The sequence below is a fragment of the Tetrahymena thermophila genome, assembly GCF_000189635.1.
Source record: "Tetrahymena thermophila SB210 genomic scaffold scf_8253930, whole genome shotgun sequence".
NCBI lineage: Eukaryota > Ciliophora > Oligohymenophorea > Hymenostomatida > Tetrahymenidae > Tetrahymena > Tetrahymena thermophila.
Genome location: NW_002475978.1, coordinates 121,138 through 135,548, shown reverse-complemented (window position 1 = coordinate 135,548; position 14,411 = coordinate 121,138). Strand labels below are relative to the sequence as shown.

The window sequence follows — 14,411 nt, the reverse complement described above, 5'->3', positions numbered from 1 at the left end:
TATATTATATTTATTTAGTAAATACAAGCTATAAAAAACCTTAACCTATTAAAATATATTTTAAAATTTATATATTAAAATTTTATAAAATAAAATAAACAATAAAATTTATCTAAAAATTAAAAAATTTTAGAAAAAATGAAACAAACAAATAATTTATTATATTTAATATTGCATTTTTATACTAAATATTCTTGAATATTTTAAAAGTATTAAAATTAATTAAAACCTATAATTTTTAAGTAATTTAATCATTAATTTGTGAGAAAATTATTCATTTATTTAGAGTTAAAGTAAAAAAGAATTTAAAATTTATTTATATTAATTTTAACAAACAAATAATAAATATAACTTGAGCCGCAAATGTTCATGAAAAAATAGTTATTAATATTAATGCTAAAAGCGAATATTATGATAATAAAATTATAGAATGGGCAGGAAGTGTAATTTCTACTGAAGTTACGTTAGTAGTAACCATTTTATATTAAGAAGGATCTTCAGAAGTTGCATACATGACTACCCTGTAATGGTTTCCAGGTTCTAAATTATCAAATTCAAATGTTATAGGAGTTCCTTCGTAAACAGCATGAGCTTTTCCTAAAGCTACTTGATCAGTATTATTTAATCCTGATCTGACTTACAAAAAGGTAGGTTCACTTACATACTAAATTCTACCTTTTATGCTGATATTAAGTCTTTCTAAGATTGCAAATATGATTCCATTGTTTTAAAGTGTGATTCCTGTTACTACTAAAGAGTTTTTGGTGCTTGTAACTTAACCCTGTTTTTAAATAAATTTGAAAAATATAATTGGTTGAGGTTAATAAATTACTTGTGAAGTAAAAACAGGAGGATAAATTATAACTTTTCCACCATATTAGAAATCATCAAGAACAGGGAGTCCTAAAGCACTAAAAATACTGGTAAATTTAGTTTTAAATGCCGAAATTTAATTATTTTTAAGGCTAGCAGAAGCATATACAGTTCCAGCCTATTCCACTAGTTCAATATACTCAAATGGATAAAGGTAGAAATAGTAAACTTACTGTTGAGTTGCTGTTTAAACTTAAGGTAAAGAAGCTGAAGTAACTTTAGGATCACAATAGTCTTCATAAATAGAACGAACTCTGTTTGTTAGAAATATATATATAATTTTTGAATACATTCTTTTTTAAAATAAAAATAATTTTTAATATACCTTTTATATGGATATAAGAACATATAAGAGTGTTAGCATGCTAAATATACCATATGTTAGGTTGAAAGGATAGCAGTGGTATATAGTTTTGTTTTAATTAAATAATCGAGGTTAGATTTAGGCACTACAGAAAACTATTAAGTGTCTCCCAGAACTTAATTTTCATTAATTGGGAAAAATTGGACTGAATATGAACGCTGAGAAAAGAGATTAGGGATCGTAAGTTTATAGACAGTGTTAGCCAAGTATACTGGGAACATACCATATTAAACTTAGTCTACATCATCAAATTAATACTAAGTCAAAATACGCACCTACTCTACAGTGTTATTAAAGTTAAATTGGAGTTAAGATGAAGCTAGCTAAATTTGGTAATAAACTAGTGTTGGTTGGTTACTACTTAATGTGAATGTGACACTTGTACAAAGATTATTCGAAATACTAATTATAGTTTAAGGCTTTTAAGTATTTGTTTAAACTAAAGTAATTAAGACAGTATTGTAAATAAGCTAAAAGTAATTTTTGTAACTAGGATCAATATACAAATTAACTTTTGAAGTAGTGTCAGATACAATAGGAGCAGCATCACTTTTCAATGTAATAAAATCGCTAGTTTTTGTAATCGAGAATGTCATATCACTATATGCCTTATAGTCTAGAACAAGGTCTGGGTAAATAGCAATATCCGTTTCTAATTTAAACTAACTAATAGGAACAGCGGCATCCATATTCCAGTAAATTGGAAGACTGTAACCCAAGATTGGCACCTGAATTAAATTTTTTTTTTTTTAATGAGAATTTATGTAATTAAATAAAAAAATTATTTTTACGACTATGTTGTTGATAGAGGGATTGGGAATACCATAAGAAGTGCTTAATATTTAGACTTTAACTACTGGAGGGATATTATATTAACCGCCATTGTTCAGCTAGAAATAAATACTGTAGATACCTAATAATATATTTAAATAAATAATGAATTTAATTGTTTTTAACATTTATTTTCAAATAGGAATAAAATTTGTTATATATACCAGGTGTAACTGTATTTTGTGCACCTATTCTAATATCTACGTAGTAATCACCAACGCTCATATTTATTATAGTAGGATAAGTTGAAAATGGTGTCTAGCCAGAGGGAGTTGATTAAAGTTAAAGTGAGAAATCATTAGCAATACGATTACCATCTGCTACAGATAAACGAAGTCTCCTAGAATATGTTCCTATGTAGACTGTTAGCAAAGAAGGAATAGTAGAATAAGTTTACTCTCCATCTTAGACATTATCATTCGTTATGAGCTACCATTTAAAAATTGTGTCTGAAGTTAAACCTTAATCAAAAACTAAGTTTCCTATATTCATAATTGTGACATAAGACCTTTAAGTAACTTAATTCATTTAGCTATCTGCTATTTAGACAGTAACTCCTTATCCTATACACAAACTATAATGAGGATTGCTAAACCCATTTATAATTAAAGTATAATCAGTATTTGCAGTAATAGGACTTGCAACTTAGCCAATAATCCTGTATCCATTTTAAGAACAAGGGAAAGCTACATTTGCTGAAGAAGCTTACTACAAATAGCAAGTTATTGCCCTAATATATTATTAGTTAAAAAAAAATTTTAATGACTACTTTTTATTAAAACGTTTAGTTTCATAAATAGCTTTTAAATGAGTAAATTAATGAAAATTGCTTCTTTTAACATAAATAATTATTTAAAAAATAAAATTAATTTAGTTATTTCCCTAAAAAATATAAACAAATTTAATTAATCTGCCCATAAAAATAATTTTTTATTATATATAAGTTCCTTTTTTGAGAATTAAACAAATTCAAATTAAGTTTTTAAGAAAAAATAGAAAAATTCTTTTTTAAATGTTTTAAATTATTTAATAGTAAAAAATAGAATTTACGGCTTGTTTTGATTCTTATCAACCCATTCACTTGGGAAGTCTACTGCTAAATAAGAATTTGCTGCAACATTATTTGATACTCTAAGAGTAAAGACATAATTGTCTTGTTGGATCCAAGTTGTTTTTGTCTTTGAAAAAGCTGAAACCCTTACTATGTTTGCATTTGGATTATTAGGAGCTATATCCAAAACTTCTAAATACTCGTTAACAGTTGATGTTATATCATAATATTTTTGAATTAGAGCTATAAATATGGTTTAAGCAGCAGTGAATAATGGTTAGGGTATACCACTAACTGTAACTTAATAGGCATAATTAACTTGTAAAGTTGGGAAAATGTCACGGATTACAATCATTCTGTCTTGCAAGTATTCACAACGGGTGAAGGTATTTGGTTAGTTTGATGTCACGTCAATTAGTTATATATAGCAAACAGGTTAGGCGAAATCAGGAAGAGGTGGATAATAAGATGGGAGATAAATCAATATCATAGAATTGTAATCTAAGAATGACTATGTAGGCTTTATTGAGAATTAGAATTAAGATAATGAACCTACTGTGTTAAATTTCTTATTTTATAAAACGAGTTATGTGAATTACTAAATAGTCTTTTCATCCTATCTGCCAGGCAAAGGAATATTTTGTTAGTATAAAATAGGTTGAGATTAATCTTGAATGTTATAAACATAGCCACTAATATAATACTATTAGACAGGTGTCCTCGGCACACGAATATTCTGTATTTGCACTATAAAGGAATTCATTAACACTCCATTTTAGTCTAGATTACTTATATCTCCAATAGGCGTTAAAGTGAGGAGTGAAAATTTACCATTAAAATAACATGAGTTCCAAAGTGGTGAAATATTTTAAGTAATAGGATCAATAACTCTGCAAATAGGAGTATTAATGTTGTTATCTACGCTGAAAGCATCTAGGTTAAAAATAATTTCTTCATCAGAATAAATTGCACGTCCCTAAACTGTGAAGGTAAATGAAAATATAGTCATAGCATACTTATTTGGAATCAAGAAACTTTAGTTAGTTATTGATAAGCTTAGCTGCTTTTGTTTGAAATTGTAATAAATAGCATATGGATTAGGAGTTTTATCAATAGTCTTTCCAGTGATTGTTTATGTCTCAAAATAAGCCTATTGTCTCATCAGTGGATTATCAATAACATTTATACCACCTATACGGATTTTATATGTCCCAGCAGATAGAGATTTTGATCCATTTGAAACTTAGATTATAATCTATTTTTTATTTCAGAGATAAAATTAATGATTTTTATAGTAAAAAATAAAAAAAATAATACCTAAAATTCTCTAAATATCTACTTGCATGATTGAGTAACTCTAATTTATTAATAAATCAAAAAATCATTGATATCACTAAAAAAAAAGAAAAAAATATATTTACAATGTAAACAACCCATTTGCATTTTATTGATAAATTTGGCATAAAACTATTTAACTTACAGTAAAAAGGAAGGGTTAGCTTGACCCATTTTGAGAAGTGATAACAAAGTTAAATTGCGAAGGTAATTAATTTGTTGTAGTAAATGTAACTGAAAGTTTAACAAACCTTTATGAAATGGGTAAATCGATATCTGTAATTATTGATTTTAAAACATTTGGCTGCATAGCATTTAGAGTGTTGTCAACTGTGTATTTCAGCAGTATGCCTGTGACATCGAAACCTGGATCTTAAATGGGAACATTATTGCTGAAGGTGCCCACTATATTTGGCATGCTTGTTCCAGTTTCCCAGGGTAGAGAAAGATTTAAAACGTTTAGCTTTTAAAATTGTTTAAAATTACTAATTTGTTTTAGAAAAATTAATTTATTATTACATAACTAGTTAATGTGCTTTGCCCAACAGTGCTTTTTAGAGGGCAGTAAAAACCGTATCTGCCTGTTTTGTCACTGTAAAGATAGCCAAATTTAATACATTTTTCCTATGGTTTTGAACCTTTTTATTTTTTAGGATAAATTTATATTTTTAGAAATTTAAAAAGTTGTATATTTACTTATTAAGCCAAATCCTCCATCTTAGACATCGAAGCCAGGATCAGAAACTAGATTATGAGTTGATGTAATGGTGATACCTGTTCCTTACTAAGTAGCTGAATTAGGATTAAGAATTTTTTAAAAATCAGCAGCCACAACATTTACTTTGGCTGAAGAAACTGTATCTCCAACTAGATTGCTTCCAACATTGAATAAGAAATTCAATCCTTCGAAATTAGTATTTTAGAGCGTGTTATAATCAGATATAATTGCTTACTGGGTAACTCCTGCTGCTTTAAACTAAAACTAGTATTACTTGCTTAAGCCTTGTATATTTCCTGAAGTATCCAAAAGAGCTGTACGAACACGAATCTAATTTTTGTTTGCTGTTGTAGTAACTGGTATAAGAACAGTAAAAGACTAATCAATACTTGGCATTTAAGGAATACTACTAGTGTAAGTAAAATAATTTTAGAATAAATAGTGATAGCTATTTTAATTTCCAGCCTAGTATCCACACACTGTAGATGTTTGTGTTATTGAGCAACTTGGGTTAGATTAGACTTTAGGATCAGGTAAGAAATTTACGTTATCGAAAAAGACAATCCAATTTCCTTAAGTAACGGTAGGCTAGTTAGAGGAAAAGAAAACATTAATACGAATAAATGTAGGAACTAAATTTGCATCATTTCCGTTTGTAGTTCCTGTTTATTATTTTTAAAAAATAATTATTATCAAATATTAACACTTTCAACTTTAAAAATTATGAAATAAAATTTGTCATTCTATTTAAATGAAATTCTTAATATTTTTGTAATATGTCTATTTTTTTATTATATTTGATTTGCTAAATTAATAATTGAAAGTAGTTTGTTTACCTGTCCAAAGGTTAACTAAACTTATATTTATGTCTGTATAGAGGTTGGTTGGGAGTACAAAACCATTTACTATAGCAGTTTTTACATTATTGGTAGGGTTTGTTGTGTCTGGAATGATTTTGAAAATATAATCACTGTTAAAATTATCAGAGGGCTGTACTGAACTCATAGCTTTAACATCTATAGCATCAAAAGATATTACAGATCCAGCACCAGCAATAAATGCAGCTGCATCAGCATCGACTTAAAATGCAAACTAAAATTTAACTATCTAATATGGATCACCTGATGCAGGAGCAATAAAGTTACAAGTATAAGGTGTTCCTGTGGTCACTAAATAATATATATAAATATAAGTAAGTTCTTTAATGTATAAATTTTGTATTAATTACTGCATGTAGATGAAGACTGAGGAGCAATAATTCTGTAATTTGCAGATATTTATAGTTAGGATTTAGAATTAGGAGTTCCATTAAAGTCGTTTGAGATGAATTCATTATAAAATTGAAGAATCTAGTTAGTACCTACTTTAACTCCAAATATTCCATATGTACTTATTGGTGTTGCTATGGAACCATCTGATCTTGAATGCACAACTTGGTAATCATTGATATTATTAGCAGTAATTTAATTTAGCCAATTAAAGTTGTTTTGAATGCATAAATTATTGACTAAAGCAGCTAAATTAGCATTTGTCTCAAATAAAACAGAAGGCTTGGTGTAATATTGATTATTCTAAAAGGGATAAATTTCAAGTTTTCCAAATCCTGATTTGAATTAATTAGCTGTAGCACCACTGATATAGACTAAACTAACTCTAAGTTGAATCGAATAAACTGTACCAGCTTTTAAATTTTAAACATTATCACATTATACTTTAGAATTGCTATTAATACTATAGCATTTGATTTATTAAGTTGGTGAAAAGCTAACTAAATTTTAAACAACGATTGAATTATCAAGAATTGATGAATCTACTGTTAGATCCATAGCTAATCTATAATTAATTCCAGCTAATAAATCTTAGCTCACCTAAAAAGTAAATTTTAAGGTGTTATAAGTGTAGTCAGTAGCAGATGATCCCCTATAAACGCAAACAGAAGATGACAGTAACTAATTTTAAAAACCTAAAAAAAATTAAGTAAAGTTAGCTTTTCTATCAGTTATTCACTGACTTTTTTTGTATTTTTTTAACAATTTATACTATTTTATATGCCAATTAATTAAGTAGATTTATTTATTTATTAAATTAATTACCAAAGATTTGTCTGGATGTCCAACTAGGAACTATAGTTGAAACGGCATTAGCAATTGTGTTCCATTCCATAACAACATTGTCTCCTGCACGCATGCCTACAACTTAAACATCTGAGTTATCATTAAAAGTTGGGAAGTTAATTTTTAGTGATATATCATAATTTTAATTTTGCAAATCGCTTGAAAAAGTAATAAGAACTTCATTTTAAGCACTCTACTAGCATGTAAAATCTTAATTTAGAATAAGAGTGGCAACTTAACAGAATGTGGTGGGATCACTATTATCAAAAGATATTCCTACTGATTAAGGTAAAGAGATATCAACTCTTCTAATTTGTTGCTAGGTTGGTTTTAATCTAACAACTACAATACTGCTTGATTAAAGATTACCACTGCCACCAGAGAGAACTTGAGTATTCAAACTTGAAGCCTAATTTTTAAAAAAAGTATAACAATATGAAATTCATAATTTAATATGTTCAATTTAACTCATCATAATTGCATCAATTATATTTTCTTTAAATTTATTTTAAATGCAACAAAAATATTAGGCTGCTAAGAAATCTTAAATTAACAATTTAATTTATTTATTTACCACTTATGCTTCAAAATTAATCATTGTGAATACAGGGTTGGTGTCATAAATAAGCAATGTAGAGGGATTTGCTTTGTTTAGAGATGAATATGTAGTTATTGAAACAGGCCTGAATTAGATTAAAGGGTTATTAAAAACTCCACTACCAACAGGAGCACTTAATACAATAACAAGTGTGTAAACATTTTGATTACTTAAATCCTAAGGAAAATCAATCCAGTAAACATTATTTGCTCCTGCTACTGCACCTTCAATTGTAATTGGTATCTGAACAATAGGAAAATTTTACGAGTTGCACGTTTATGCACTTGATTAGTAGATATAGCCTGTAGGTAAAGTAGCTTAATCAAATGGTAGTTATATCTGCATATACCCTGAATTAGGGAAATAAGTGTCCAGCTAAAATGTGAAAAATAGCTTTCTTGCTAAACCTATGTTAGAGTAGTCCATTTAAAAATTAATGTATTTCACATTCCCAGCAATCGCACATTTAAGCAATATGATGAGAACAATTAATATACTAGATAAGCTCATGATAGCTTCTATAATAAACCTATATCAATTTAAAAATCCTTTATTATATCGCTAAATCTACTTTAATTTACAATCAACCACTATATATTTTGTTAATATATCTATCTATTTATTTATTTATTTTTTTATAAACTTAATATTCTTTGATTTTACTTTTTCTAAATGAAATCAGAAAATTTTAGTATTCAGTACTTATATTTTTCTTTTTATTATTTATTGGCCAAAGCAAGTTATAATGTGATCTTTATTTTCAAAACTGCCTCTCCAACTTATATTATTATATTACCATTAATTAGATATAAATCCAATCTTTCTTCTTATAGTCTTTAAATTTCTTTATTTTTATAAATCATATTAGCACATGTAAACAAATATACATATTATTTTATTTGAAAAATATAAGGATATTCGCTAACTAGTCCAGCAATTTAATTACAAAAATTTTGTTAATATGCTTGATTTTATAATAGCAGATATTAGTTTGTATCTAAATTTTTAATTGATAAAATGTGAGAGCAATATTATAAAATTAAAATTAACAAATTAAAAAACATGTGATAATAATATATTTGGTACTTTTTAGAATGCTATAACTTTACGAGTTAGCTAAACTTAAAATATGCTAACAAGATTTTTAACTCTGTATATTATTTACTGGTCTGAAAATTATAGTAAAACTGGAACTTTAAGGAGATTTAATATTGATTTATATTTTTAAAATAATTGTAAAAATTTAAAAATTATAAACTAAACAAATACATAAACAGATAATTAGGAAAATTTAACAACTAGTATTTTTACTGTATCTTCAAAAAATAGAGAAAAAGACATCTACATATTTTAAATTTTAACATTTCTAATTTAATTCATAATTAATAATTTTTATAACTTTAAGGATATTTATGTATTATATTAAAATTCTAAAATTTGAATTCTTAAAATTTTATTATTTTAAAAAATTAATTGCAAAATCATAAATGATTTAATGAAACCTAATATATTTATTTTATAATTATTTATTTTAAAATAAGAATTTCTTTTTCTTAACAATAACTATTAATTTTATTTTGCTTAAACTTTCTACTCAAAAGTAGTAAATTGTTTCTAAAAATTAAGCTCAAAATGTTTGATTTACTTGATATTATAAACACATATTAGTTTGCCCTATTTAATTTAATTATCTTTTAGCTGCTACAAAATTAAATCAGAGTTATGATTATTTTAATAAATAATCTAATTATATTTTTAAACCAAGTTATTTGTAAAATTAGTCAATATTTGTGCTTTGGCTTATGCAAAGAAGTCGCACCTGATTGTGTATTCATTTTACTATGAACTCTTTTAAATCTAAAATATGCACACAATATTTTGTATTTTATTTAAACATCTAATTAATTAATTTAAATGTTTATTTTTTAACTTTAACAGATATTTTTAAAATAAATTTTGAAAAAATAAAATTTTTTTATATTTATTTTGCTTTAAATTTAGTTAATTTTTTGATGTTAATTAGATAAAGTTCTTAATATGAATTTAGATGAAATTTATTTATTAAATTAAAGTGTAAATGAAAGTTTTAAACAAAAGATTAAATTGATAATTATTTTAATAATAAATGCAAACTAAATTTATTATTTATAATACAAATAAAAATTACTTTTATTATTTATAACAAAATAAATTTATTTTATCTAAAATTTTTAATTGATTTTTCTTTCTTTTTATTTTTGATTAATTGCTTGCTTGCTTATTTTATAATATTATTTATTTGGTTGAGCTCATATTTACACTCTAATAGGAAGCTTAATATTTAATAAAATTAAATCAACAACATTTTTTTTCTTTTTCTGCTTAGGTGGGTTGCTTAAAATCTTTAATTATATTATTTCCATTTTATTATGGTTATGCCTTTTTTTTTTCTTCATTAGGTCTTGTCTTCAAATTATTATATATTTCTATTTTATAGTAAGAAATCATTTTAGTTTTTATTTTATAAGGAAAAAAATATTTATGAATTCAATTGTTTCAAAGCTTAGCTTGATGCGGCTTTATTTCAAAAGTGATATTTTAAAATTAAAATAAAATTCATTTTTGGTAGGTTTAGCCTTGGTTGAAGGAAATTTTTGAATGGGTTTTTCAAAATAAAGCCTCTCAGAATTTAAAAGAATAGTTTATATTTACCTGTGATGAGTTTTTAAAAGGCTTAATCTACATTTATAGCTTAGGCAGCAGATGTTTCCATAAATGCAAGGTTATTTTCTTCTGCAAATTTAGCAGCATCTTCTGTCTTTACTTATCTCATTTCTTACAAATCGCATTTATTACCAATAAGCATACAAATAATATTAGCATCGGCATATTCTCTGAGTTCATGTAACCACTTTTTTACATTGTCAAATGTCTATTGCTTTGTAATATCATAAAGGGTGAGAGCACCAACAGCTCCTCTATAATATGCGTTAGTAATAGCTCTGTATTTTTCTTAACCTGCAGTGTCCCAAATTTGTGCTTTTATGTATTTATTTTCTGTAATAACTGTTTTAGTGGCAAATTCTACACCGATTGTTGGCTTTGAATCCATATTGAATTCATTTTTAGTAAATCTTGATAGCAAGTTGGTTTTTCCTACGCCAGAATCACCTAAAATGAATACAAGAAAAAAAGATTAGCAATTTTTGAATTAAATTAATTCTTATGATTTATGTTTGCGAAAAGGACTATAAATATGAATTAGTATAAAGAGTAGATAGATTGATAAATATATTCAATCAAAAAATTCCGATAGGTATGCTGAATAATAGATCCTTTTTTAAAATAACTTGAATAAAGATTACCTATTAGAACAATCTTAAAAAGGAAATCGTATTCGTCTTCGTTCTTTGATGCCATTTCTATTTTTTAGTTGTATTCTTTGTTTTATTAATTAAATATCTTGAATTCTAAGTTTATTTGGTTAGCTAAATAATATTCAAACTCTTTCTTTCGAATTAGTTTTTATATGCACTTTTAGAAATCTATAGATAAATTTTTCTTACTTGATAATTATTATCAAAATATTAATTACTTCCTCAGTTTCTATTTTTGATCAATTCAAATTTTAGTTAATTTGATTTTTGTTAGTAACCACAATCAGGTCCTATAATTACACAATTCTTGGCTTTACAGCTTTGCAATTATTTTACCACATTCTAAGCATTAAGATTATTAGAACTAATAGATAAATATTTGATAGAATGAACTATAACAATTTTATGCCTATTTTTTTCATCTCTATAAACTAAACCAGTTGAATATATATATTTATATATATTTATTATTATTTAGTAATATATTAATAATAAATTTTTATATCAATTCATATTTTACTTCGCCATCACTCCTTATTATCTAGTATTAATTTATAAGTATTGCCAATTCCACCATCCAAATTTGATGTTTTTATTAAACTTACTTTTGATCGAAAATCAAATCAAAATAAGAAATATCTGTTGATTATCATTATTTTATTTAAAATAATCTAATACAAACCAAAAGTTCTTCAGTATCTCAAAATATTTTAAAATACCATTTATATTATATTTACCAATATAAAAGAACAAATAACTTTTTAATTTCTGGTTAATAGCTCATTCTTAGGAAAACTTACAATAGTATCTTTTAATTTACCATGTTTATGTTATAGTTTATTTTTTTCATTTTAGATTTGAAATGGGTTTCTTTACACAATCAGGATATAATTTTTATTTTACCTTTCTTATTTTTGACTGTAATCAATAAATTAAAAAATAAAAATTTAATTTTGTGGAAGAAAAAAAAAATTTAGGAATTTTTACAAAATTTATTCGACTGAGTGTAAATATCATATTTTATTACAAACTTCAAATGCAATTTTCAAAATAAATTTTTGTTAAAATTTTTATTTTAGAAACAATAGTTAACAATAAAAGTAAGGAAGACCAGATCATTCATTTCTTTTAACAAATTTGTAAGAATAAAAAATTAATATTTTTTTCCTTTTTAAAAAATGTAAATATTCTTTGAAAAAATAGAAACAAACATGTTTAATAGCAATATTATTTTTATTTAAATTATTATTTTAAAAATTTTATGAATTATTTACAAAATTTTAAGTATATATTTAAATAGAGCTAAATTCTACAAAAAAATCTAAAATAATTATTATCAAATATTTTTAAAAGTAAAGTACCATAATAAGTAAGTTTACGTTTTAATTTAATTCTTTCCTAAAAAAATTATTTTTTATTTTAGTAGACTTAATATATTTAATAATGAAAAATTAACTTGAAAAATTAATTATTCCTTTATAAAAATTATAATTTAAAGAATAAATTGAAAAAAGTAAAGTAATTAAAAAACTAAGAATAATATGTGAGAAAATAAAAAAAAAGTTTTGATCATCTAAATAGCTGACAAAAGAATATATAAATTGGTATAGGGTAGCATTTGTATGAATAAATGGATAAGCAAGAAGAAGACATACAAAAAGATTTTCAAAAGAAGAACTAACATCATAAATATTAGAAGTCAAAATTATAAATAATGAAAATCATTATAAAAATCATCTATTACAAAAAATAATAAATCAGCATAAAAATCTAATAAGTAAAATTAAAAAACAATTAAATACTAGCTGGATATTATTATCGAGTTTTTACGTGTTTTAGAATTTAAATAGAGATTATTTTACATGTTTATTTATTTTTATTTCTTTGATTGGAATGATTCTATTTTTTTATTGTTCTATTTTTAAGCATCTATTTACTTTAAGAAATAAGAAGGTTGATTGATAAATTAATTTGTAATAAAAAAATTAAATCTTTTGATTTGATAAACTACCTATTTAGTTATTAAAATAATATTGTTTCAAATTCCTCTTATCAGAAATAACAATTAAATCTGATATTTACATAGAATTATAAGTAGAAGCAAAATGAAAATATTTTTAGAAAAACAACTTCAATTTTTGCATGAAAACACATCTCATAATAGAACATATATCATAAAAGCTTATTAATTCCTTCAATTTTACTTTTATTAATATTATAAACTACTGTTATTAATAATAGATACTAAATAGTATAAACTGATAACCTAAATATTTTAAAAATTTTATTTTTTTACAAATGTTTATTAAAAATTTAGATTGCTAAATAGATTTTAAAATTTTATAAATTTGAATTTCTATTGAATAGTTAAAAGATTATAAAAAAATTAAAATATGAATAATTAATTAATATTTCTATTTAATATTAAGAATTTGTTTAAATAATAAGGAATTACTAAAAGGATATGAAAATATTTTAATCATTTTTAATAATAAAATGTTATAAAATACAATTTTCATTATAATATTGCTTTTTTAATATTCAGAATTTATATATATAATAAGAAATTCTTGATAGTATGTGCATTAATTTTTATTATTCCTTAATTAAATTTTAAGGTTTTTATTTTTATTTTATAAATAATAAACTAACTTGTTATATACATTTTTAGTAACTAGAAACAATACTTTAATAATAAAAATTAATTTCTTGTGATATTTTATAAACATATTTATTAGTCCCATCTTGAAATCAAATGATTCTAACTCTTAGTTGAATAAAGTATTTGTATTTATTTGATAAATAAAATTTTATGGAAGGCAAAAATAATTCACTCGAAATTGAAACAACAAATTAGATTCTAAAATTTTTCAAAAATTATGTTTATTTAAATAAAAATTGTTGAGATTAAATTTTAAAATAAATAAGGTTAGCAAGCAAAAGAAAAAATGAATGTATTTAAAAAACTTCTTAACATCTATATAAAAATTCCATTTTTTTTTATAATTTAAAATTGAATAGTTAAATATTATGATTTTTTAGTTTGTTTTTTTATAAAAAATTTACTTTTCAAATAAAGTTAGATTAGCATTTTCTTTCATCACTTAATTTAGTTGATATTCTTTTTTGATTTAACATTTTTAAACAGATTTATAGTATATATTATATTAA

The 14,411-nt window shown here is 23.9% G+C and overlaps 2 protein-coding genes across 2 annotated transcripts; both read right to left on the bottom strand. All coding sequences in view use genetic code 6, as the record gives it.

Moving 5' to 3' along the window:
• Positions 1 to 367: 367 nt before the first annotated feature.
• On the bottom strand, positions 368 to 8,394 carry TTHERM_00941550 (hypothetical protein; the record flags this gene model as incomplete). Its single annotated transcript, XM_001026915.3, has 14 exons — positions 368 to 781; positions 833 to 1,127; positions 1,199 to 1,965; positions 2,029 to 2,150; positions 2,233 to 2,798; positions 3,119 to 4,374; positions 4,437 to 4,476; positions 4,541 to 4,917; positions 4,974 to 5,092; positions 5,151 to 5,834; positions 6,009 to 6,341; positions 6,401 to 7,135; positions 7,266 to 7,695; positions 7,861 to 8,394. The coding sequence occupies 14 exons, from the start codon at positions 8,392 to 8,394 to the stop codon at positions 368 to 370; spliced, it is 6,672 nt and encodes a 2,223-aa protein (XP_001026915.3).
• Positions 8,395 to 10,218: 1,824 nt separating this feature from the next.
• TTHERM_00941540 (small GTPase family Rab protein) lies at positions 10,219 to 11,283 on the bottom strand (the record flags this gene model as incomplete). The annotated part of the gene is made up of 3 exons (XM_001026914.3): positions 10,219 to 10,349; positions 10,576 to 11,034; positions 11,229 to 11,283. 3 exons carry the CDS (start codon positions 11,281 to 11,283, stop codon positions 10,219 to 10,221), a joined length of 645 nt encoding a protein of 214 aa, XP_001026914.1.
• Positions 11,284 to 14,411: the final 3,128 nt, after the last annotated feature.